This window comes from Copadichromis virginalis, linkage group LG1 (assembly GCF_057382275.1).
Source record: "Copadichromis virginalis isolate Kocher_CV1m ecotype Utaka linkage group LG1, C_Virginalis_male_GT1.1, whole genome shotgun sequence".
NCBI lineage: Eukaryota > Metazoa > Chordata > Actinopteri > Cichliformes > Cichlidae > Copadichromis > Copadichromis virginalis.
The window spans coordinates 9,109,973-9,137,798 of record NC_140618.1 but is presented as its reverse complement, the minus strand read 5'-3'; the positions used below and the strand labels follow the sequence as shown (position 1 = coordinate 9,137,798).

Below are 27,826 nucleotides of genomic sequence, written 5' to 3'. Positions count from 1 at the left end.
CAGTGCAAAATATTGGGGTTTAGGAGCATATTGGTTTTTTCAGGATCTCGGCCCATTCAGCCCTGAAGACGACCTTCCCCCTTTGCAAAAATGATGAACGGGGAGCACACACATGCCTGGGTAGAGAAAGGCTGGTGAGATTGCATCAGTTCAGTGAGAGAGGACAGACAGTTGAAATTTCTCATCCTATGGGGGTTGTTCAAAAACATGAGAGCAATGTGACACATGTCAGATATACAGTACATCCTTTTATTATCGCAAATATGCAAGAAAAGTCAAATGGAGACACTGTAAATGAACACATGCCCTTTAATACCACAGTCTAATGGTTTTTAAACACTTTAAATAATATACATTTGCACCTTATTATACCCTTTGAAATGTTTTAATCCATATTTACACAATGTTACGCTTTGAATTCTTTTCATTCTTTTCTGAAGAGGACTGAGATGTCTCTTAAAAACACGAGGCTCCCATAAAACCCAGCGTCCTGATAATTCAATTTACAATAACTGTACAACTGACCCGCCTCAGAAGTGGAGCAAATGTCGTGTGGACAGGCTGAACACTGACCAGTATTTTTACTTAATGGGTGGCATGTGAACATGTCTATGAACTTTCCAGTCCAATTACACGTTCCTGTCTCTGTAGATAACCTGCTATTTCTATACTGAGGTTTTATTGCAGAAACCCATATCTACTCTTTTTTTTTCTCACAAATACAAATCTTTATTTATTTTTTTATTTCAAATGCGTAACCCCTTAGCTCTCGGAAGTTGTTTAGAGTCCATTATAATATAATTAACCGTGCCACTTCAGGGAGGCAAACTAAAACTGCTTTCTTTTCCTCCTTCCTGAAAAAGTTGTTCTTGTACGTGTAGTTTTAGAACACTGATCACTGATTTTTACCACTCTTCCTCAAGAAACTACCCAGATGGAGTTCCACACCTCATATCACATGAATCAAAGATCTTCGCATCTACACCACAGTAAAGTGGACTGGCTGCACAGTACAGTCTGCTCGGAGTATGTTCGTATTTGACTCATCAGTTTGTTTGGTTTGCTGTGGTGTGGTCCAACGAGCTATGGCGTAGGAGGGCATTTTGAAAATGGGGCATGAGGGATGACACAGCAGCAGGGGGTACAACCCGTGTTTCTACTGGCACCACTGAGCTTGGAGCCTTCAGGGAAGCAGAGGGGGGTGAAGATGACTGTGAAGCGCCCAACATGCCTTGGCACATGAAAGGGCTGGTTGACCATTCCCTTTGAGGCGACTAGATACAAAGGCGCAGGCCACTGGCAGGTCAGAACAAAGGACTTGATTGTATATTTTTTTAAAAAAGACCCGCAGGGAGGACTGCATTTGACTTGAAGCAACACTTAAACTCAGTCCATCTTCACCCACTAATTGGCCTCTTTTAATCAGCAGCATCCAGAAAAACTAAATATTCTATTACAAACAACATAGTCTGAACAACCACCGCCCATTTTTAATGGACTGCTAAAAACAACCCCAGTTTAACTCAAAAAACTGCCAGCACCCACAAAGATCAGAATGGGCTTCTTTTTTCTCCTCAGTCTTTTGGAATGGAAGAAACAGCATCTGTAAGTTACACACAAATATAAAGCATGAAAACTTGGCCTTTCTTGTTTCTGTCTTTGATCCAGAAATGTTGAGAATAAGACCAAAAGAACGAGAGCAGGAGAGAGTAAATGCCGCCCACATGCCTCTTTGTGAATAATATGCTGATGCTGTGAGTATAGTTCAGTTTGGGTTCTGCCATACATACATGTGAAGAACCAATGAAATAATCTTCACTTAGAAGTGACAATCCTGAAACAGAGACCTTGTCTTTCAAACTTGCTCTGGAGGTTCTGTGAGCTACTCTCAAGAAAACTGTCAAGACTGGCAACCTGGAGGATCAAATATTGGTACCCTTCATACAGCTCTGAATAATGCATTTAGTCTTATTTCGCTATAAACTGCAACAAAGAACATCTTTATATTTGTACAATCAACAAAACAGGCACCTCGTCTACTTTGGTACCAGAGTGTTTGTTCAGTTGGAGTTTTTTTTCTTTCTCTTTTTAAATATTTTAATGTCACAGTCTCCTAAAACACGAGAAGAGAATCAGCTTGACTTGGTGCCGTTCACTGGACTCCAGCAAGTGTGTTGAGGGAGCAGGTCAGAGCAGCTCTGTTGGAAATGTTGAAGTGCAAAGAAACATTTAGCATTTAAAGTACATCTCGTGCTGATTATGAGATATACTGGTAAACGTCAGCTTTCTCCGTTGGTCCTCAAGTCTTTAACATTCTAACTCAACAAAACTGCAATACACTTGGAGCGTGTGCAAATTTGACCTGAATTTCAAATTTACAAATGTTCTTTAACTAAGTGTGAACAAATCCTTTGTGCTCGTGTGAGAGAATCCAATCAGAGACCCGAGATATGTTTTAGAGCTAATAAGCAGAAATTCTGGAGCACTTCTTTTTTTTTTCATGTGCGCTACACATTTGACTAAAAACAATGTCAAAACATCCAGGTTTTCTTCCATTCTGGTTCGAACAATGGGACTTTTTCTGGCTCTGAATGCATTGCCAGTCAGATTGCTTTAGCCACATAGCCTGCAGACATCTGAGTTTCTGCAGCTACTGCCAAGAAAAGCTCCCTCACAAGCTCTCAGAGCCTAATGAATACAATTTTCATACATCCTTCATATTGGAGAAAGAAAAAAAGAGACATTAGAAATAATCCTATTAATAATAATTGTTTACACTATGTCATGATAAGAACAGCAAAAGGAGCAAGAAGAACATACTTTAGAAACAACAATGAAAAATTGTAATAAACAATCAGTTGGCAAACGATGTCGTGTTTGGCAAGGTCCTGACAGTCGAAGCCAGGCCTGTAGGGTGAGGGTCATGGGATCTTGGGGGTTGTGGGAGAGGGGGTGGGAGTTCACAACATTAAATCATGTCCTCTTGTTGTCATCCTTAAAAACATCCTGTCTGCCAAATCTTCCTTGTCCCACAATAGACCAGACTTGTCACCAGTCAGAGAAGACTGAGGCCTCACACACAGACACGGACGAAACAAAAGATAGAGGGTTGGGGTGTATGTGGTATGCTGATGATGAAGTGGATTGGAGTTCAAGGCATGGGAGGGGGGAAAACTGTGTCCCTCCAAGAGTCTCGGGACACCTTTTTATGACAAGGTAAGGGAAAAAAAAACAACCAGTCACTGTGCTAAAATGTTGAGCTGTCAGCTGCTGTGGTGTCCGTTCGTCATTGTTGTTTTCATCACAGTCCCAGATTCTTTGGGCGTTGTTTAACATAATTAAAAACTTTTGTTGCTGATGCTTTTTTTTTTCCTTTGTTTGGTACTACATTCCCCTTAGAGTTTTTGCAGAGAACTGGTGAGGTTAACAAGCCTCTGCTAATACTTAGGTATGTTGGGGGTGGTTGTGGTCCTATTAGGGCAGGAAGGGAGTTGGAGTAGGCAGGGGTGGGGTGGTGTGAGAAGATGGAAGAAGTATTAGGGGGAGGTGGGGGTGTTGGCAGTCCCTCGCCCAGAACGCTCTAGTCCAGGGGTTCTTGTTTTATCCTGATGGGTGTGTTAATGGAGAGACTTCGCCGGTCCTCACGACACAACACATACTCGCTAAACTGGGACGAGTCCACGCCGCCTCCGCATGATGCTGCCACGCTGAAACCTTTCTGGAAAAGACGCTCCAGAACCTGCAGAGAGGACAGAGAAGAAGGCATTTACAACAAAGGTACCATGTCAGTAAGGACAAGTCTAAATGAAACAGTTTGCAGATAGGATGCAGGTTTCAGGTTTTATACAGCTCTAAGGAATAGTTTGACGTTTTGTGAAATATGCTTATTCTTGCCAAGATGGGAAGATTAATAGTGCAGCTCTGTCCAATAACAAGTTTGTCCTCCTGTCACATCAAAAGCTCACTAACACTTTCGATTTTGTTTGTTTAATCTGCACAAAATCCAAAGAGTAAAAACAAAACAATTCCCTGTTTTACTGTGCTCTGCTTTATGTCTTGGTGAGGAACAGTTGCCAAAGCCACCACCAGACACACTAGAAAGTTAATGATCTCATAACTGCTTTGGCCTGTAACCAATCAGAAAAATTTGTTGCGTTTATACTTCAGTTTTAGTGCAGAGTAACAGATTACAGCATCTTTAGAGGTGCTGGTAGGTTAATTTCCTTGGCTAACCTTGTTTTTAGTCTTTGTGCTGATTATAGTTTAGTATTTATATATAAGACGTATAACATCATCCTCAACAGTTAAACAACTTTGTGTATTTTCCCAAGAATTGGACTTTTTCATTGTTTTAACTTTAACTTTTTGTGTGATAAATCTTTTTTTGTTTGTTTTTGCGTAAAAATTTTGTTGTTCCAGAGTCTGGCCACGGCCAAGTCTTTCTACTGTAAAAATAAAGTTTGCTATCCATTTTTACTAATGAATGAGCATTTTTACTAATGAAGTTTTTGATATCTACACATCCAGTCAACGGACATCAACCTCCGATGTTCATCAGTCACAACGTGCACCATGTGTCATTAACCCTCCCCCACCTCCAATCGCACACAGTGATGAGATAAATCCAGAGGGCACTCCGACATCACACCATCTCTGCAATATTCATGCTGCTTGTGCTAGATTGGCTACCGAACTGAGGGCATGAGCTCAAAGGGATGAGGAGAGCTGAGAGTGAGTGAGGTGTGTTAAGAGGCTGAGTGTAGCTCAGCGTGGTGATTACTGGAGCTCCTAATTTGAGTAATGAGGCTTGGGTGAGAGGAGAAGTGAGGTCCGTGAGCGAAAGAGAGAGCGACGTGTGGGGAATGACGATGAGGAGTTATGGGTCATCTGAGTGTGGACAACGTGTTGGAGCTGCAGGGAGAGAAGAGGAGATGGGGTTCATGTTACCCCTCTAGTCTGGACAGTGATACACACAGTAGTCCAAACAAGAGATGCGCTCAGACTCAAACGCGTGAACTTCAGCATCACTCATCTGGGGTAATCCATGTGGGATGTTGTTTTTTTGGAGGGGGTATAGATCTAAATCCCAGTGAGAGGAGTGCCGTGTATTTACTTATCCCCCCTTCCTTTTAAAGAAGTGTGCAGCGCATGGAAATGAAAGGTCTCGCCAAGGGCTAACTCTTTCTGCCAGATAGAGAGCCAGAGAAGTTCACGAAAAACAGAATGATTTCTTCAGATGCTCATACACACACACACACACACACACACACACACACACGCGCACAGACACACATTGACACGTGCACTCGTGGCGAAGGATGACCTCTCTAATTACAGCTTAGGCCCCATTGGCGTGCTACGGTTGAATGTTTAGGCCTGCAAGTCAAAGGGCCGCAGCCTCCTCAGTTGGGGATACAGTGAAGAAGAGCAGATAAACTCACACAACGTGCAAGAATTAAAATGTACAAATCCAAAATATAACAAATGCATACAAACTTGTTGAACAGACCTGAAAAACCCCAGCACCCATCTGCTTTCAAATTAAAACTTAAATGTGCACCGACATGCTACTTGTAAGCAGAAAGGACCACTTGCAAAAGTTAACCCCCTCCCCCTTTTTGTCCTCTAGCAAAATGACAACAACAAACTATGTAATTTGTGAGACAGAAGGGGCAGCAGACAGCTGATGGTGAGGACGGCTAATTAAGAGACCTGCCCAAGCATCAAACACTCCCAAATCCATGACAGACGACGGAGGAGCCTAACGATTATGGAAATGATATTACATAGCCTTCTTTGATCATTGCATCACATTGCATTTTTCCCCATCATCTCTTAACGCATGTGGGACTCCATCATGTTCAGCAATGAATTTGGTCACAGAGGAGAATGGCCTGATCAATAAAGACAGTCTGAAAACACTTTTATCATTAATGCATGGCAACACAAAAGACTTAAGGATATTATTATAGATAGTTGTAACTGACTCAAGGATACTGTAATGACTATAAGATGCCATAAAAAAAAAACCTTCGCATTCAGTTTGACACAGTGAGTTAGTGCCATGGGGGAATAAACAATATAGTGAATAATTAAGACGTATCCAAGCAAAAGGTTTTAATGTCCACAGGACAATGTCCCGAAATCAGTCCCCGTTGACAAGGAAAAGTAATGCACCCTCTTAAAAAGCTAAAACATGTCTGGTTTCTCAGTTCTGCAGAACATACTTCTGACCGCAGGCTTTCAGATCCCAGCTTATGTTGTACTTATGCAGATTTCTTTGCTTCCTTTACTGCCTCACTTGAGCGAAACCATAACAAAATATTCTAACGGCGAGTTGCATGTGGGCACCCTCATTGGTCGATGCCTCATCTCTAACACGGTGATTTCCACGAAATTGGATTACAGCTAATTAGCAGTCTTTGTTTTGTTTTTTTGTTTTTTCCGTTTTTCATGTCCACCACTTTCAACCTAAAGACAGGCTTCTTTTCAGCACGACACCACAATAATCAAAGCAGGAAATCAAAATAACAGTGAAGAGGATATTGCAGCACCAAACTTTGCTAGTTGTTCTATGAAATCAAGCACTTCCTTTTGTCTTCTCCTGTCTTTGTGATTGAAGCTGAATACAAGTGTCTCTTCAGCCTCTTCATCCCCAGTGATCCTGCATTTGAAGTCAGTCTCGCGGTTGCACGGTCGACTTGGCCGCACAGGGATCTCCCCTCAAACACACGCACACCATTCAGCATTTAACCATCCATCTGAGCTGCCACTCAACCTGGAGTCACCACGGGGATCAGTAGGGTATACATCAGCCTCACTCCTCTAACCTCCCAGCATCTTAGCCAAGATGGCGAGGCATGTATCAAAGTGGATGAGTCTCAGGCCTGGAAACCGGAGCACAATACAATATTGATGGCCACCAGAGTGCACAGACACACTTGCAAGACTTCTCAGGAGGAGTTGTAAGACACTTGCTCCTCATGGCGCAAGACACAGAGATGATTGACACATTATGACACACACACACTGTAGCATGAGGTGGGCGCCACACTCAGGGGGTTGCTTTTGTTTAACTATGCAGTCTTCAATATGTGACAAGGAGCACTAACTGCAGTCTCTGCGTCGTATCCTCTGCTTATCACAAGCATCTGGCATAAAACATCCGTGAAGCTCCAACTCTTTCTAATTCTCTAAGCCATCTGCCAGCTTTTTAAAGAGTCACAGACAGCAAAAACACGTTGACAGAACAGTCTACTTGCAGCTGACTGAGCTCCATTACAAATAGGCACTCTAAAGTGTCTTTAAGCATCATGATTCACCGAGGATTTTTAGCTCAGGTGACCCTTGTGGGAATGCAACACTTAACCCTGGCACAGTAAATACATACTGAGCACAGAGGTGTTTTGGGTTAGGTCCGTCCTCAAAGGGACTGCAAGTAGTTCAACTACTAAACTGAGGAGACTTAAATACACAAGGGCTCCACCTGACTCATCCGCTGACCTTTTCTATTTCAATTTTAGTTACTTGTTCTCGTATTTAAGACACCAAGAGCCATCATCAAAGAAAACTTTGCGAATTTACTCATGTCCTAAAAGCACAATCTTTAAAACTCTTTACATTTTATACCACTTTACACTCCCGCACCACTTACAGAAAATGCAAACCATCATCCAATCTATAGATTAAAACAATCCTGGAGTGGATATAACTGTTACAATTATCTTGATCAGCTATTAATAATAACTATTAAATTATTGCTTAGCCCATAAGCAATAGTGTAATATTCTATAAATCTCTTTTTTTTATATTTTATAAGCTCATTTTGTTGTTAATACATCTTTTCCTTAAAATTAGACTTGGAATAAATAAGTTTCATTTGTAGTGAAACATATTCTCATTGGAGCATTTGACTTCGTAAAATTTCCATCACTGATGTTCACATTTACAGTACACTTATTGTATGAGCCATTTCTACAGAGATAAAGATTTTGTGACACTTGATCAATAAAATGTAACACAGAAAAAAAGTGCCATATATTTGATTCATTTCTTTTGATTAAACTACGACTTGTTAATTACCTAATTGTCTTCAGTTGAATTGTCCTTCTCTGTCATTATTCTGATTTACGTTCCACTACCTAATCAGCCCGTGTCCAACAAACGAATTAGAACAATTTTTTAAAGATTTTTCTGGCATCAACTGCTGAAGCTGTCAGCAGCCAGAATTTCCCAGCTTTAATCCTCTCTACACACTGGCTTGCTTACTGTTAATCTTGACATTGTGCTTTACCCACAGAGCCACACAGAAAGCCAAGGGACCCAAAGCCATAGTAGTGTTAATGTCTTACTCTGCCACTCGGGCCACTGAGGAGCGCAGCGGAGGTGTTTGTGTGGCCGTGTCTGCTCTGATGAGCTGTGCTTTCTCTTTTCACCCAGCGCTGGATTGATGGAGTGGCAGCGTGACATGTAAGAGAGTGTTGCGACGTGTTGCGTTCTCCGCCTGGGCAGCAGGGGGACAGGGGACCCTTCTCTACGACTGCCTCCGCTGTCACATTGATGTAGGACGGATTGGTTCTGGTCTGATCTGAGTGCTTCATCATGGTGATGTATGGAACAGCAGGCCCAGCTCTAGCGCTGGGACGCGTGTGTGTACACCTCTGTGGCTCTTTGGCTAAATGTTTTCCCTGCATTCAGTGCCTTTGCTGCTTTTTGTTTCCCCCCGCTGGATCTACATCACAGCGCAGGTGGTTTGCATTACTCCCGAAATTCCATTCATGACTTCATGGAGAGTTACTTGCCAAGGTGGATTTGTTTATTCTCCCTCTCTCGCATTTAAATACACAAGACAACAGATTAAAGAAGTGGCTAAATTTGCAAGGCAACAGAATACATATATATCTCAACATGCAAAGAATTACTGCTGCCACATTTCAAACTATAAATAGATGATACAGTATAATGATATATCACCAATTTTAAAAGCATGAAAACCGAGTAAAACCGATATACTTAGTGTACAGTAAGGTATGGAGAAATGTGTGTTATCATTTTGTGACCAACTATAACAAGGTCTAGCAGTGTCCAGCCTGGAGCACGAAAGCAACAGTACCTCAGCTTCAATAAAATCTCTACACCTCTGACATAATAAAGTGAAAACAGCACACATTTAAATGTCATCATATATCCATCTCTTTCCTGTCAAGACCTCTTCTGAAACTGATCCAATCACACAGTAAATAAGTTTCAGACGGTGCTGCCGCAGCCTCCCCATGCTCTCCCTGAACTTCCTCTGTGGGCAGGGTGTGGTTGTGTGTGTGTTCCCCTGGGTTAGGGTCCAGGCTTGAAATCAGATCAGAGGCTCATTGTCTGGCAGGTAAGACAAGGATTATTTTCCTAACCTTTTCATTCCTTCACGCAACAATGAAAGAGAACAGAATGAGTAAGTTGTTTGGAAAAATCTCCCCTTACAACAAAAAAACACCTCCATCTGCTCCTTGTGTCCTCATCTACATCGACTCAATGAGCCGGGCCCCTTCACTGTGTGTGCATATGTACGTGTGTGTGTGTTTGTGCTTTTCATTATTTTTTTTAACGAATGCCGTAGAGCTGTATCTTAGAGGCCTCACGAGGAGACACCAAGGAGAGGCCAGAATATGAGACAAGAAGGGGTCGCTGCCTATAAATCTCGCAGATCCGCCTTGTACGAGTTTGTATGAGAAAAGGGTTTCGGCTCACCTCGCCTTCAGAAGAACAGCCTAATAAAAGCCTAAACAATAAAGATGCCGTTCAGATTGTGTTAGTCAGATGTGCTCACATCCCATAACCAGTCTCACTGGTAAACAGAGTGGGAAAATGTTGTGTTAGTTGATGCGGCCAATTAATTATATTGTAAGTCATTTAAAAATCTATAAAAGAAGTATAAACCGGTTTAGGCTGTTTGAGAAATTGTAAGTATGGTATTAAAAAATGCAATACGTGTATTTCAATTGCCTTGAGCGGTGTTATATTGGAGTCTTTTTAAAAAAGGAGCTGTGTCTTAAAAAGGAGTAAAGCGTAAATTATGCATATCATTTTCCCCCCCTTTCCATTTCTCTTCTTCATTTTTTCGCAGGAAAACATGGCCGCAGTCCACACGTGCTTTGTCCCACTCGCTCTGCTCTCCTCCCTGGAGGTGGTCTCTCACGCTGGCAGGAAGGAGGTGGAGGTGTCAGAGTGCACTAGCCTGCCTGGGAGAGGCTCTCTCTGGGTGCTGAAGGGGTGAAGGCTCCTCTATGTGTAGGTTTGTTCATGGCTGTGGGCACTCAAGTGTGTTATATCGAGCCTGTGGTGTGAGACTGTTATGTTTCCCCCCGTCCTCTCTTTCTCTCACAGGGTAACACTACTGTAAAACTATTTTTTTCTGAAGTTGCTTTTAATCTCTTACTACTTGACTCCACAACATGGTCAACTCTGCTTGACCAAAAACGGATGTTCATCTCACACCATTTTTCAAACCGGTGCCAAACTTATTCAAAAACAGATCATAAAGCAAATGTATTTGATATGATATTGGCGGTAAATTGCTTTATGGTAATACCGTGCTGAGGTTTTGCATCATTCTCATCCCCAACAGCCAACTGAAGACCATCGTTTGACAAAATGAAAAACTCCAAAGGTTTTTGTACACCTGCACACTCCAGCTGTTGCTCCAGAGTGGCTATTATGCCAGTTATTGACAACAAGCTATTATCTCTACTATGGCAAAATGCAATATAGTGGGCCACAAATCATGCTAAGTGCCTTACAGCAAAGTTTTGAGGTGTAATTCCAGCTTACTGTTACTGAAGAAAATCAGTGTATATAACAGCATTTATCTGGGAAAGCAACCTGAAAATAAACTCTGCAGACTGGCACAGGACTCACACAGAAGGTGACCAACAGAAAGCCACCTCTCCCTCAGCAGATGCCATCGTGTGCCATTCAGCAAAACAGCTAAGTGGATCTGCAGAGTGGTCACAAAAGCCCAGGTTGAGCAAATCCCAGCCAGGTGTTCAAATGTTTATGAAAATGTTGAAAGTTGGTGTGAAAAATGGTTTGCTTGCCAAGCAGAATACTTTGTTGGATAAATGAGTAGATAAATACATAAGTTCCTCTTTGGAGTCTGCATCCTGTGGCTAACATTAAATAAAGAATTGGTAAGAAAAGAGAATGGAGGGGTATACAAGCACAGTATCATAAAACATTGTGTACAGTTTCACTATGCGACAGTTAGAAATAAAACAAATATTCAATATTTTATCTTCATGTTGAAAGTAAGCTAAACTAAGCTGTTTGGGTAAAGATAATGAAACATAATGCACATAGGCATTTTGACACTTTCCGACTCTTCTGCAAGTGCGCCACTAAAGTTACTTTGTGGCTTCCCCCCCCCATGTTGCACAATGTTCATATTAACTACCACTGTTAGTTTCATGAGGAGAGGAGGTGTTGGAAGAGCTGAATCAGCTCTATATGAGCAAGCAAATTCCTCACAGCTGACGACAGCTGTCAGTTACCTAACTTAGCTGATTTGGTAGCTACAGAATGCAGCCTTGATCATGATGCCGCCTCCAGTTTTAGAAAGACTGTGACTATGCTGCAGTCACATATTAGACACACATCAGAACTTTCTGTTACACAAAGCCATTTTGCTCTTGATTCTCTGCAAGTACCATGATATCACGCTTATTAGTGAATAAATGTAACAGAAAAAATAACTACGCATGAAAGTCATTGTTAGATATCAGCACATATTTGTTATATTGGCACTACACTTAGAGGTGTACACACAGGACAATCTAACTCAAGTAAAACTGTAAACACTGTAATGTGTTTTACACACAAGTCTAGAATGTGATAAATAAATCATGGGCAGAGAAGGAGATGAACAAAGGACAGGCATTTCAGCGTCTTACCTGGACGGAGTTGAGCCTGCAGTAGCCATTGAGGGGAAAGCGGATGACGTGTGTTGGGTCCTGGTTCCAGCCAGCATTGACCGAGTTACACATAACGTCTCCAGTCTCAGGAAAGATCTCCTCAATGAGGACCTTCTCTCCGCTCAGGGCGATCCTCTCGCCCAGGTCAGGTGTGACACGAACCACAAGGCAGTCACAGGGCTGTGCCATCCGTCGTTGCTCGCGCTCCTGCTTCCAGCGCTCGAGCTCCTTGATCATGGGTGTCAGCTGGTAATAACGCGCCTCTTCGTACAGCAGGTGGAAGTCCTGTACAGGCAGACAAACGTACAGATGAGAGCAGTGACTTTGCATGTGTATTATACTCCTCTTGGCAATATGTGTGACTAACACACTATGACTTTCTCTGGATTGCAACTCATCACCAAGGTCACAGAGAAACCCTACACATATACAGTATTGTGCAACATTAATATGACAGAGAAAAGTATATCTGCGGGACTCCTTATGGCTTCCTCACAGCAGCTAATGATGTCCTTGACCAAGACACTTAACCTCTAATTACTCCAAGAGTGGGTTCTTGCTGTATATGAACTCTGACTCTTCCACTGTAGTGAAGTGTGTGTTACCTGTGTAGCAAAGGTAACTCACAGAAGATCTAATAACTAATTGCACATTGACAGATAGATAAATTATTATTATTATTTTTACAAATGGCAAAATAACAGTGTAGGATTTTAAATTTATAAACTTGCACGAATGACAAATTAATCTTAATATAATACAAAAATGTGACCTTTGTTTGTCCCCATGAAGCTAAAATTTTTTTTTAAATGCATTTGGTTTCATGTAATACGTCGACCAGATTGAAGAACAATAAACCAAGATCAGTGATGGACTCGGACCAGCAGGACAACACTCTCAATAAACAAAGGATAGCCATGCTGCAGCTCTCCTCCACAGTAGCTCTTGGCAGAGTGGTGTTAGCCTTTAGCATGTTTTAGTGAGCTGACTCCAGAAAGGCCGTCAGTTGGGCTCTGGTGAAGTGGGATGGTGCATTCCTGTGCACAGACAGTCTGCAGCAGATTGCCTGCCTCTCCCTCCTGGGCAGGGTTTGCTGGGGGCCATTTGCCCCTGCGCTCTTGCCTCTAATTTCCCACAAGACCAGATGGCACCATCATTCACCACTACCACAGAAAATACGGGAAGGCGGAGGTTCGCTATTGGAGGCAGACGGGAGGTGAGGAAAAGATATGTGCAAGTGAACATGAGGACAATCATCAGCCAAGGAGGTTTTTAATGTATTCCTCACATGGAGGGAGTTTTATGTTAATAAGGCTTGTGGCCCGATGTTAAGCTCCTATTAGAACAAGATTTAATTAGGTTACACCTAAATGCTGCAAAACCTTTTTGCTAAATAATTAGTAATTAATAAATCTGTGTTCTGATTAATGTTTCACAGTGGCAAACAATGACAGCTTAATTCAATGAATGGACATAGTAAACTGAAGCAAAGAAGTGATTGTCCATTTGGTGACGTTTTTCGAGAAAGAGGTTGCTGGGTTTTTTCGTAGAACAAAGTCCAAACACCCAAGTGAGACAATGTGTGTTTGTGCTGCAAAAACAACATATGTTTCATATAGTCTGCATCATTGGTGGCTCTGGGTGTCTGGGTGTCTGGGTGTCGGTGCTGGCAGCGAGCCCTGATCTAGAAAGAGTTTTTCCCCTTTTCCTTCTCAAGACCACTGCTGGGCACAGAAACAGAGCATGGCAGCAAACAGCATATTCATTAACCCTGCTGCTTCTGTCAGACTCTTTAGCCTTGAAAAGCCTCCCTCACTGTTTTACCCCTTCATCTAAACTGTGCCTTCATCCGAGGCATGTGAACGACACCCAAATACAACTCCATCTGGACACGGCGTTGACGCAACACATCTTAAGCTGACGGTCTAATGTTTAAGATTTCAGAATGCGAAAAGAGGGGGTGGAGGTCCTTTTTTCCCTTTTTCTCTCCCTTACTCCCTGTCTTTTTTCTCCTGGCCTTCTTGCTGCAGCTGACAAAACTCATACTGAGACGCTCCCCTTCAGGCAGCTCTCTGTATCAAAGTGCTACTCCTCATCCTTCACAGGTCTGAAGCCATGGATGGATATGTTTTTAACAGGGGTCTGTCTGCGAGGCACTTTAGTCATCCTGAGTAGAGCAGAAAACAACAGAGTAATCCTAAGCGCTGAGGTGAGGATGAGAGGGAGACAGGGCCAACAGCTCCGTCCTGGCTGCTGAAGCTGCTGCTACTGCTGCCAGCTCTACGAGACAATTCATCCCCCAATCCTGTGTCCAGACAGCCCGTTTGAGCTTCAAAATAATGATCCGACCTGATCGCCCACTGGCAAGGCAACATTTCAGGGAAGGACAGAGGGAGGGAGGGAGAGACAGAGAAAAAGAAGAAGAAAATGATGGAAAATGTCACTATAAGGGAGTTTAGAGGACTAGTGAAGACGTAATGTAGGTTTTGGTCAAAAATGACCCCCCAAAAAAGCAGAAGTTCAAGGTTGTTGAATAACAATGTCACTCAAAAATAAAATAAAATCACAATAAAAGCGCCTTTCTGTCATTTCCAGCATCTGAGATGAAAAAAAAAATCAATTTAAGGAGTAATGCAAAATCTGAATAATAACAGAAAACAGTAACTCTTACCGGTTTATAACCATGCCCTCAATATGACTGAGCATTGCTTACTCTCTCGTGATTAATTGTAGTTTGAATAATGTGATGAGGGAGGATATTAATAGTGAATATTTTGTTCCAGTGATGCAGGCTGAAAAATTTCTTTTCCTATTCTGCTCAGACTTTCACATTGATTTAGCAAAACACACAGCGCCGTGGCTGCCAGCAGCAGAACAGACCCAGCCCTGGGGCGACGGCAAGCCTGATTGTGTTCAGATAAGGACATGCTCAATTCCGCCTCGCACTATTTGCATTTTTTTTCCCCGGCTTCACGCAAATTGAAAGGTATGCAGATCAACACAGGCTTATGCGAGGGGATCGTAATGAGTTGAAACAATGAAGTCCAATGCATTCTCTTCCACTGTGGTGCCTGATTGGACTGTCAAGATTTAACAGAGGGGAGGAGGGGTGTATGAATAAGAAGGGAAAATCTAATCGGTACTGAGTCAGGCCGTCATTTGCCAAAATATGCAGGGCTTTCATGTCATGTTCTGTTGTCTGTGGTTTGGCTCTTGTTCCGACTATCCGTGGGGCCCAAAGAGTTTGCCCCTGGCTCTCAGTGGCTTGGCTTTGCCTTGTTACCTCGTACAGAATGATGAACAAGTGCCAGTGCAGTGAAAAGGTCATGAAAACTAAGGTGGGGTTGACGTGAAGCGAAGTGTAGAATACACCTAGGAAACTGTATCATGGAATGAAAACCTTGAGAAGGAAGAAGCTGTAGGAAGATAATCATTCTGACAACGTCGCATATGATTGTATGAATACTTGTTAGGTGAGACTAAATCTGTACTAGTGCCAAAAATAAATTTAATCGTTATCTTTTATATTACAGTAGATTAAATGGCATGCGTGCAATGTGAGCGGGGTCATAGGTAGTGATCATCCCTCTAACGCTTCAGGCTTTTTTAGGGTCAGCTAAACATTTTAGCATCTTTTAGATCATCGTTTTGTTTTCACAGCCTGTAGCTTTACTATTTTGGTTTACTCTCATCCCTCACTCTCATCACCCTCATTTCAAGCAGCAGGAGGCAAAAAAAAAGCTCTGTTACACCAACTAAATGTTACCTGGCCAGAAGCAAATAGCATGTAGACAAAGTCAACTAATGAACATAGGCAAGAATTTAACAACTAAAGACACAGATATTTTGGATTTATTGGACTTACATTGGCAGGTGTCCAGAAACACAACTTCAGTGAAATGCTAATGTTTAAAGTTTGCTAACACTCTATCACATCAGCTTCTTACACAACTTTTACAGCTAACACACACACACACACAGTTTACTCTGTCAAACTGAAACCTTCACAACACAAAAATACAGCGAATGCAAAAAAGCTCGTACAGATAATACATTTAAATGTAAAACTTTTCACAATTTGCTTTTGTGCCCCGAACATGTGCTTTAAATTGTTTAATACAGGAATATGACAAAGCACCTACATTGTCTGCAATAGATACTGACATGCCACTAAAACAGGACACACATGCATGCAGGTTCATTGTCTCACAAAGAGCAAAGAGCAAGTGCAAAGAAGTACGCATATATGGGGCACCAGGTATTAAACTGGACCTTTCCCTTCCAATTCTAGACTCTGGATGAGAGTTACTGTCTGCATGGAGCTGAGTGGAAGTTCATAAGGGGTTATTTCACCTGGGATCACTTCTATAGAAATTACACTGGGTGAAAAACAACAGCTCAAGGCTTTGGCATGCACACCACCAGACCATGCTCCAGTTAACCAGTTAGCAGTTTACCTTTCCACCATTTAATAATCAGGCTGCATCCATTTTTTCCTCTTCAAAGTTTCTTAACTACTGTTTATGTTTCTACTACACATAATTCATATGATACACTTAAGGGGGGTAAGGCTGTGCGTGTCAAGCACAACTAGTTGCACTGTTGTGGTATCAGGTTTATTTTGAAAACATGCTATCAATCAGAGAACAGAGAAACTGTAATAAATACAGAAGTATTCACACTTAAACGTGCAATCTTTCGAAAAATAAAGAAGCACACAGAGTGTGAGCTGATGTCTGGGCAAATGCCTTTTATGTTATGTTGTTCAAACAGTGAGTTGATGGTGCAGACAGGTACACACAATACAGTATACTGTGGTGCAGACACATACCTTGAAGTCATCTGGAAGGAGCAATTTGCTGGTCCTGAGGAAACTGAGAATGTAGCGGAATATCTCGCCATCCCGATCTATGAAGTAGTGCTGCTTCAAGCTGTCCAACACGATGGGCTCGGTGCCATTGAACAGACGACTGATTCTGGAAATTGAAAGACACACACACACACAAACACACGCACGCAGACAGCCGCACACACAAACACAACCACATAATGGAATGAGCCAGTTCCCTTCAAATGCATGAAACAATTACCCTCCATTTATTTTTCAATTTTATTAGCACTAAGCTTGAAATGTATTAGCATCCCAGGTTGAAACAAGGGGCTTAAGGCACCGTTCCTCCATTCCAGACTTGTTTGAAGTGTCCCTTCTGTAGAGAGATTACAACAACACACACGCTTGCTGCTTGTACTTACAGAAATTAATGGCATGAATGTAGCATTACAGCTCTATTATTCCATCTGTCAGAAGGCTGGAAATGAAACAGAGGTAGGAAATGGTGACGGGCCACATATTAATGTGAGAATATGTGGAAAAAGATATTTTACTTTTACAGTTTGATTTCGTTATTAATTCAAGGGGAATTCGGACAGACTCAATCCTACTGTAGGCCATACTGCTTTAATTTAATACAGTGTTACAGCTTGTAATAACACTCTTCTTGTGCTGTATTGTCTTAGTATGAGGGAAAATTGCAGAACGTAATTTTCTTAATGTATGTAATTGCAGTTCGCTTTAATGGCGAGAAGATTATTGTCTTGCAGCTGGAATCATAGGATATTAGTGTTTCTTCCTTTGCAATCTGTGCAAGTTTTTCTTGTAGAAGAATAAAAAGACAAAGCACCAGCTGATAATTCTGATCTAAAACATACACTTATATTTGTGAATATGAACCACCCCACTGAGAATGAACTCAACATATTGACTATTAAATATTTGAATTTGTTTTCAGAAATCCATTTTAAGATGAGAAACATGACCAGAACCCAACAAAGTGTGCTGAGTTTTCATTTTCTCCCTCTATTAAATGGGTTAAAATGAATTAAAATAACTATATTAGTCAACAGAGGTATCTCTTTCACATGTTGAAGCAAGGACACAATAACTTCTAAGATAATGTAAATATCAGTGCCCAAATGATGTGAATAATGATAAACTAAAGACAGTAAATACATATATACTTTTAAGCTTTCACTAAGTATTGACAAGACTTTGCTATAATAATAAAACACTTGTTGCCTCCTAGTATCCCATGTTTAACTCTTTCAGTTTACTGCAAGATGAAGGGCTGGGCTGAAGCCAGCTACAGGGGCTCATCAAAGCAAAGAGTGGAAATTGCTGTTATCTTTAAACTTTCATCACACCATGCTGGTGCCGCGCCTCGAGATACCCTTGGACAGATATTCATTTCCGCTAATATTTGTGTGCTTTTCCTGCCGCTTACCTGCAGGTTCCTCTCTCGCTGGTCTAATGATCTCATCCAGGCACCTTCACTTTATCTGTTTGTTCATTTCCAAGTACTAAATATCCCCTTTTTAATAATTAAAAAACAGTTTTTTAGCATCTCCCTAATATTGAGAATGTGCAAGTGTCCCATTTCGCTAAAGTTTCCGAAGTCTGAAGTGCAATAATTTAATTTGGTGACTCATTTTTAAACAAAACTCACCCTCAGCAGAGAAACCTGGAATGCCTACGCAGTGTAAATAAGCTGTACCGCTGATTTACACGAGAAATCTGTTGCACGTAACCTTCTTAACGTTTTCCGTGCACATTTACAGTACATCGTCTTGCAGAGAAACAGCTCTTGGCACGGAGCTATGTTGCTGTTATTATCATCATTTTGAAGTAATCAGCACTTTAATCACAACAACAGCTTCTAGGTTGGCTGACAAAGTTGTGCGACAAAAGAAAATCATAAAACCTATTTGCAAATATGCCGACCAGCACACGCACGCACACGCACGCACGCACGCACGCACGCACACACTCACACACACACACACAGACACACACACACACACACACACACACACACACACACACACACATACACACACACACACACACAAAGCACTGCCTGAACACTGGCATTGTCAAACTCTATTACATGACAGAGGAAGGGAGCTGTAGTGGGAATGTCAATGAACAAACACCAAGGCTTTACTCACAGACTCATTTCGCTTGAATTTACAATTACAATCGGCTGCTTTGTAAAAGTGTATGAGCTTGTAGTTATTGGCTGCATCAGGTATCTTCTGACCCTGATGTGTTGGCTCAACACACAGAAGCTATCAAATTAAATTTGCTCTGTCTCTTTTCTTTGACTTGACTGTGTGAAGAAGGAAAGCAAAGATGGTTCTCCCCCCTCTCTCCCCTCCTGCCATCCTTTCTCTTTTTCACTCTCTCCGACTTTCCTTCTTTCTGTCTCTCTCTCTCTGTCTCTATCCTTCTCCCTTACTTGCTTTCTCTCTGGAAATCGATGCAAAATGCTTTATAAAAAACCAATACTCATCTCCCTGTTTTGCCCGAGGTGTTCCTTTCTCATATGGTCTTGCAATTCTTCCAGCTAGAATTTCACCATACCCCTCCAGGCTAACTCTGTTTTTCATCTCCACTTTTTTAAAAAGCAATTAAAATGCTGCCTGTTTTTCTTTTTCTTTCCCTCTCTCCAACTCCCTTCTCTCTCGCTCTCTCTTTCTCTCTCTCTCTGTCTCGCTGTCTTCTCTGTTGGTCTCCTCATTTTTCCCTTTTCTGTTAAATCTCTGAATTGGAGAGTGGGCTGTTTTTAACAGGTAGGTAGAGAGAAAAGGGTGTGTCCATAGGGAGTGGGGGTTGTATAGAGAAATTAAGAGACAAGATACACAAACAGAAGGGCCAAAAAAACAAAGAGACAGGCAACGATAGGCGAAAGTACAAAAAAAACAGAAGTACAGAGAAAAGAAAAAGAAGCACAGAAAGAAACAAACAGAATGCAGGAGAAATGCAGAGAGATAAAGTGGGAGAGAAAAAGGTTTGACGGAACTAAAAAACTTGGATAATGCGTGCTAGTCACTGAGAACGAGGGAGGTGGTGGGTGTTGGAGGTTATCACGGATGGCTCAGATCTCCTACCCTTGTGGTGCCAAGCGAGGGCAGGCAGTGGGGCAGTAGGTGGGCAATATCTGGCAGGATGTTTGCTTCACCAGTTAAAGCCAGCCAGAGGCTGAGAGCTGCCAAAGACGCATCCTCGCGAGGTTGGGAATAGGACCCAGGTAACACTGATTCTGCTTGAACAGACAATGTGTGGAAACTGTATCACTTGTGGACCCCTAACGAAGACAAAGCACCCAGTGCTTCTTGGAAAGTGAAACAAACACACCCAGGGATCTCGGTGAGGCTGTCCAACCTGACATCAAAGGCTGCCCACAATGGCTTCCGAGTAGGGAAAGTCAAATAAGAAAGTTCAAAACCAAATCGCTACAGTCCCTGGCTCTGATTCGCAAAGTCATGCTTGAAGCAACTGTGAAATACTAGATAAACTCATGGTTCTCCAAACAAGCTAACCCAAAGGAAGGGTGATACAGGTTTCAAAATAAGGAAACACACTTTCGCTTTTTCCGAAGATCGTGACTTATGGAAAATAAATGAGAACATTTAACTCAAGTTCCAGCCTAACTATAATGCCTTTGAAAATCTTGACGTGTTAATGCAATCAGCAGCAACAGAATTCGCTGGTTCTCTGGTAATAACTTTCACTGTGTATATCTCAGTTGCTCAGTATCTGTCCAAATTGGGGTTAATTGCAAGATTATGTGATTTTTAAAAAATAAAAAATACTATAAACATGAATGTATTAATGCAAACATCTCCACTTTGGTACTGCCAATATTTGCCTGCAGCTCTGTTTTCTTATCTGTTACTTTATGGTTGTATAATACGGCTATTTCTACTCCGGAGCAACAATCACTTCCTGTTAATATTTAACATTAAGTGAACAGAGTAAAAGATTTATTTGAAAGCTTCAGCTTTATCTCATGGTGTGGTGTTGGTACTAAAAAAGAAGCTTGTGATAATGAAACAAAATAGCAATAAAATAACACAACTCCAAAATTCTGTTACATATTTTGAGCTCAGCTTATAGAAAAGTACATTTCCAGAAACAGAGGACCACTTAAAAAGCATAAAGCCAGTACAGATCTATCATCTCTGGACATAGAAGTCTCGTCTTCATAGAGAAAAATGTCCAGTGGTCCTTTCAAAATAGTTTCCTTGTCTGTGGAACATTTCCCCTAATTTCCTCAGCTTCTGTTCAAGTGACTGCTGAGACTGTCCTCTTTGAGAGCTACACAGAGTGCACATCAATGTTTCATGACCCTTGTCCCTTAATATGGCCCACACAGAAGAAGATGAATATCCACACATTAGTTACTAGACTAACTTTCTCTTGGCACCCTGCATTATTTAGAACCCAATCTATTAAAAGTAATCAGCAACTTCAAACTCTTTAGCCCTGCTCTTTCAGTCGTCACGTTTTCAGTTTTGCCCGTGTGCCTTTTCTTGACCGGATGTAGCTGAACACAGCATATGCGGTTATGCCAGTGTAATTGTTTTGCTTTCTGCTGTCAGCCATTATACTAATTCACACAAAAGGGCCCCTCCTTCCACTGGCTCCAGTGGAAAGTGGAGCCCTGAGGCCAACTGTACGCTGAGGAGGCTGGGAGAAAGAGAGAAACAGTGAGTGTATGCATGTGAATATGTGCGTGTGTGCACGCGTGTTTGTGTGTGATCCAGAGTGAGAAAGAAACAGCACAAGACAGAGGGAGGGAGAGAGAGAAGGAGCAAAGGAGCATGTGTGAAAAGAGAAGGAGAAAGAAAGAGGAAAGAGCACTTAAACCAAACCAACACTCACACTGATATCCGGTCTTTACTGTAAAAACACTGCTTGGATGCTCTGACATGACTCTGTGCTGCATTTGGAGTAAAGACCCTGTGCATCTCAGAGTGAATAACTTCTTTGTAAAGCGTAAAGCTGCATCAGAGCATAATAAATACAGGAACACAATAGCAATGCACAATTGCGAATACAAATGACACAGAAATGTAAAAACCATCTGTCCACTGGATAAACTGACTATGACACTGAAATAGTGGACAAAAAAAATTGTCTTAATAACACAAACAACGATAAACCCTTTTCTGGTTTAAGCTTTATCTTTCTCATGACATGTTGCACTGGAATAGAAAGAGAGTTGTCAGGGATTTCCTGTCAGCAGACTCTATGAATATCAAGACTTTATTACCAGGGGATTATGTGGATTATTTCCTGTAGCCAATTTGGCAGGTTTTCTAACAACCTGGTGTATGTTTACCTTGGCCCACATGGGATTCAGCTGATGCCGAAATGCAGGGAGCATAATGCAATAAATGACAAACTGCATTAGAGGAAAATATGGGAGGGGTCATTCAAATCAGCATAAAACGGAGTCGTTTTATCATTATTTGAATTTTCTTCCTTTAGTAGTGGCACCTTGTTTGTGGATGGAGCTAAAAATGTGTATAAAAGTGTGGGATGGTGGATTACCATCAGCTCTTACACAGCCTGAATCATCATGCTTTTTTTCTTAGAAGTGGAAATGCTTCATGTGTGACTATAGCAATCAGATAATGAAAACAATAGCTCACAAAATAAAAGGATAAGTCATGCAACTTTTTATTAAAATGTTTTGATAAGGTCATGTTGCAACACATGATAAATGGCGGTTGCAAAAAAACCCCTACAACTTGGAACATGCCATGATTTTAATCACATTTGAAGCTGTTTTACATCAACTTTGATTAAGGGGGTTCTGGACGTTTACGTCATTAATTTTTTTTCCAGTATTCCTAACAGCACCCTGATCTGTGGGAAAAATAGAATAAAATAAATAAATAAGGACTGTGAAAAGGGGGCGTAGTGTGAAAATGTGAATTCACACAAACACTACTACTCACATCAGCAGTAAAACATGTGTAAGGTTCTGCACAGCAGCTGAATTTTCAATAGCAGCTACCATGTGAAAGGAGATAAAAAATAAAAGCCCTGGAGGTATTTATTGGAAGATTGGAATAATCACCTTTAAAACAAACAAACAAAAAAGCAATCACATGTATCATTTTTAAGGTACAAAGTTGAAAGAATGAAGAGAAGAGAAATGCCCCCACATGATTTGAAAAGATATGTGGGGAAATTGTCCCCAAAGTTTCACTGGTGATGTCCCAATGCCAGTCAGCTAAATGACTTGCTAACATCTCAGATTCTGTTAGACTTCATTAACAAAACCGCCAGTCAAATCTATTTTTTTAACGATTCACTGTGAAAAATGCAACATAAAGCTACTAAGATAAAAAGTGACTGAAATCTAACTGAATATTTATTTAGGAAACATTTTCAATTATTTAGTTAAACTGGAATAAATGCATAACCGTGTCACATTTTAAACAAAAGCAGCAAGAGACAGAATAAACTACTCTTTAGTTTGCTCATATTTCTTAAAGTTGATTTTAAAAAATAAATAAAAAATAGATAAGCTATGAATTAATACATTAAGATCAGCAGCGATGCTAGAGGCAGGGACTGATCTTACCTTGAATCTGGGTACTTGGTGAGGGTTGCCAGGCTGCTAGTGTACATGTGTCCCCCGACATCGATGTGCACCGGGGCGTTCGCCTTGGTCAGCTGAGCCGGCAGAGGGATCCCCTGAGCGGCCAGAGGAGAGACCGGGGACCGGGTCAGAGACAGCCTTGACATGCTTCGTCCCTCCTGAAAGCAAGTATAGAGAAAAGCCATGGGAATAAAGGTAAAGAAGAAATAAAAAAAAATCAGCAGAGTGCTCCTAAACAGGGAAGTAGATAGTATCCTTTCTGAATGGTATCAGATCACTTCCATGTCTGTCTGGTCGCATATTTAGCCTGGAAATTATTGCCACCGCTCTAATTAAGTATGTTTGCATCTTTTCATGCAGCACCGCAGGCGAGGATAGGAGGATGCTTATTAGAATCGGGGTGAGAGAGAGAGAGAAAGAGAGAGAGACAGAAGGAGATAGACAGATAGAAAAAGAGAGGGGGAGACGGAGACAGGGTGAGGGGGGAGAGAGAGGAATGCTAGGTGTCAGCCTCCAGGGGAATAAAATAAACTGCTGCTGCAATATTCTAATTAAAGGTCGCCTTATGTGTTAGACGTGATGCGCCCAGACACACCAACCACCAATCTAAGAGTAAGGAAAGCTCGACGGGGAGGGAGCTTTCAACTTTTCTTCTGACACGCACACGCATCCATTCAGTACACAAAAAGATTAAGATTGTCATGTGTCCGCAGATAGTTTGAGGCACACGGGCCTCGTGTATTGCACAAAAACGCATCCGATTTCAGTCGAAAGCAGGAGAAGTATCATGTTACTTGCAGGCCAAACTATTGTGTATCTACTTGCTGTAGCTCAGTGTCGTTGATTAACCACTAAAATAAAGTAAAGTACATGGCACTAGAGCCTACTGTATACAGACTGTGGGTGCATATATTTGGGACTGGGGCTTACTGGGAGCACGCCGGAGCACTCCGAGGTCAGTGCAGAGCTGAATTAGATTACCTGATGAAATGATTGACAAAATATTTTCAATTCGATGCGCCGTCATTTGATTCCGCACTGCTTCAGGAGGAGCGGAGGAGGCGTTTATATCCAACCTACTGGTGCGTAATTTGTTTGCCAACAGCGGCAGGTGAACCACAAAACATCAGTGTGGCCACATTTCAGTGTTACTATTATCTGTTACGAAGCATATTGTACATCACAGAGGCTGAGTTTATTTTTTTAAAGGAAAAGTAAACAAAGATATACTGATCTTAGTCAATTTTCTTTAATAATCACAGAATAAAGGTCACCGTTTCTCCACTTTATCACCACTAGTCCGTGCCTACAGGCTCTGGTTGAAATACAGACCTTCCATTCGAGGAAACCTAAAATAATAATAGGAGCTTCATAGTACACGTGTGTGTGTTTAAACAGACTGATATAATAAAATCCCAGCTTTCACTAAATTATGTGAACTGATCAGTTTTCTGTTGCACATATGGGCTGTTGCACTGTCATTACTGATAGACGGGAGACCTTTTGCCAAAGTCCAGATCATCCCCGCGGCTCTAAGAGAAATGCCAGTGGGCACACTATGAGACAGGAGACTTTTTTTTATATAGACCTCCTCACAGCAGTATCGTGTTCGTTTAATGCGATTACAAGAAGACGGGATTACATTTCAAAACCCAGGAACAGAGAAAAAACTTGGAGAGACTTAAGAAGTTTAGGGCACATACACAAAGACACACACGAACACCCATCGGTCTGTCCCATCGCGGGTATTTTCCTCTTTCCTACTTATCCACCAATTAAACAATGAATTCCCTACACTGACATACAATGAAGAACAAATGTGGAAAATAAATATAGAAATCTTCTTACTATCCCGATCACATTCTCATTGATTTCGCTTGTTCCCAACTCTCTTGTTCCCTATCACATACACACAAACAGTGAGTGACACACGTAGACACACAACACATAAATTCCTTCACAAAAATCACAGCAGCTACAGAGACTCAACTTTCCTTCTTTGAATTGCTTTCTTGCTGCTTCCCTTCGCTGACCCCTGCTCAGACATACTGCTGTCGAGCTCACACTTAATGACAGCAACATAAACCCTGACGACCGATCTTTAAAACAACCACGAACCACGGACACAGAAATCTCTGAAAAAGAAACGGTGCGATACAACACTCCCTCCGCAGGAACACCACAAGCCCCTGCTCTGCCTTTAATCTACCAAATGCTCAACATGGCGTCTTATTGCTGCTGTACAATTAAAAGCATAATCCCGACACGTGTAATTCACTACCCGATTGATAAAACACACACGTGTTAACTATAGGGTACAGTCTGGCAGAAAAGACAGAAAATACACTTTGGTTGAGCAGTAGCCCTATGCAGGACTCTCCAGCACAGTTCAACTGTCCTTCACGAAAACTGTACCTCCTAAGCCTACACTGTGCGTAAAAAACATTGGATTCTGTAATATTAAATTGTCACCCTACCGTTTCAAACATTGTAGGGAGTCCGGAGGAAATCCGTGCCGGCGGTCAGTCCCAGCTGCTGTCCGCGTAACCCCCCAAAATTTTCAAATATTTTCTCAAAATGCCCCCGAGTTTGTCACCGAACTACACCGCCGTCCAGTTCCAGTACCTATACTGCCGCACGGAAAAGCCAAGTATTTTTTCTGTATCCGACACAAAACTGCTTTTAAAAGACGCTAGGTTGTGGCCGGGATCGACTGCAAAGAGTCTCTGTGGCTTTAAAGGCTCAATTGCAAGGCTGGCTCGACCTGTCCTCACCAAGCTTCTTTGTACCAAAGCGCACAGGAAGCGTCCTTACCTTGAACATAGATGAGATGATCTCCTTCCCCTTCTCTGCTCTTATTTGGATACGCGTAAAATGTGCGCTCTTATTGGAATCCTGCTTCGTATTTCGGCTTCTTGTCTGCCTTTTTGCCTAAATGAAACTGCCCCTGTGGTTTGTTATGAGAAGAAGAAAGCCAATAATCCTTCTCTAAATAACAGAGCGGAGCTAAAAAAGAAAAATCTTGCTCCGGGCTGCCCAAGCGCCTCTGGGCCAGGGATTAGGCTACAATTAGCTCAACTACACTCTCTCACCCAGGCAATTTTCTCAAGGAAGAAAACGTGATACCCTCTATTCCCGAAATTATGACTACATAGATATAATAACTTATCTTATTTTTTCCGGCAAAAAGTAGTTGTGATTTCGAGGGGGTAGGAAACCTAACAGGCAACTGTCTGTCGCTCAATAGATTTAGAGCAGCAAAAAGCAGATTTTAATCATTGTCATTTCGTCTGATGTAATAGTTCCCCAGGCTGTCCAGCTAGTAGGATTACATTTCCATCTCCATCTCCAAGCTAAATTTAAAGTTTAAAGCGGGCGGGCTGCCATAGTCCTTTACTCAGGCAACATATAATAAAGACGCAATAACTTGTTGATAAAGTCTCAGCAGGAAAAAATATGTTGAAAATGAAGCGATATCCTTGAACCAATATCTTTCATGCTGTGATTTTCCCCCCGTGTTCCCGCTCTCTATTCCTCTCCCTCTCTCTCTTGCCTTAATGTCTGGAATTGTAACGCCAAATTTCCTGCAGGCCATTAAAATCAAATGACGTCTATGGACATGCATGCATGCTGCTGCAGAAAGCGCCCTCACAACCTGCCTGCAGCCAAATGCGCCATTTCAATTATAGCGCAGGGCTTAGATGGAGATATCTGCCCAGAACACCCCCCTCTCTACTCTACAATGAAAGGAGGCAGCCTCCAGACTTTTGGAAAATAAGATTGTGCCTGATTATTGTTATTTTTCAACAGAGAAAGACACAATGCAAGTGATGAAGCGCTAAAGTGTTGCGCCACTTCAGCACAAAGTAAAAGGGGGAAGAAGGAGTCAAGCAGGTGCTCACGCCAAGGAGACGATTATTTATTTATTTGCATGTTTGTTTATTTGCGGGTAAATAACTGTGAATAATTGATGCAACATCGAGCCCAGTAATTACTCCGTACCAGAATCGTGAGAGGGGTGTAATATTCGTTTCTTGATATTTGGCGCCAACCAGTGTAGGAACTTATTATTGGTCCATAGGAAATACATCAATTCACTCAGTATTTTGGAGCCTCGTTTATCCCGAATAGTATTAACATTCTTTTTAAGCACATAGATTTCCAAAGCAATATCACTATGATACTCTTCTAACATTTTCTTATCATATATATATATATATATATATATATATATATATATATATATATATATGTGTGTGTGTGTGTGTGTGTGTGTGTGTGTGTGTGTGTGTGTGTGTGTGTGTGTGTGTAACAAAGCGAGAGAGAGAGAGAGAGAGAGAGACAGATTTATAGAAAATCGGCATAAAATAACAGATATTTAAATATAAAATTAAAAAGTGCTGGTGATATTTG

At 41.6% G+C, this 27,826-nt stretch overlaps 1 protein-coding gene across 3 annotated transcripts; it reads right to left on the bottom strand.

The window, feature by feature from the left end:
* Positions 1–228: 228 nt before the first annotated feature.
* On the bottom strand, positions 229–26,987 carry kctd15b (potassium channel tetramerization domain containing 15b). Of its 3 annotated transcripts, none has more exons than XM_085446044.1 (5): positions 26,228–26,987; positions 23,396–23,571; positions 16,789–16,933; positions 11,937–12,242; positions 229–3,739 (listed from the first exon to the last, which is right to left on the bottom strand). In XM_085446044.1, exons 1-5 carry the CDS (start codon positions 26,234–26,236, stop codon positions 3,581–3,583), a joined length of 795 nt encoding a protein of 264 aa, XP_085302170.1. In that variant the 5' UTR covers positions 26,237–26,987; the 3' UTR covers positions 229–3,580. The 3 variants fall into 3 exon arrangements, with proteins under 3 accessions (XP_085302170.1, XP_085302101.1, XP_085302020.1); XM_085445975.1 differs by lacking the exon at positions 26,228–26,987 and adding an exon at positions 25,891–26,203; XM_085445894.1 differs by lacking the exon at positions 26,228–26,987 and having other exon boundaries at positions 23,396–24,094.
* Between the last annotated feature and the right edge of the window lie 839 nt (positions 26,988–27,826).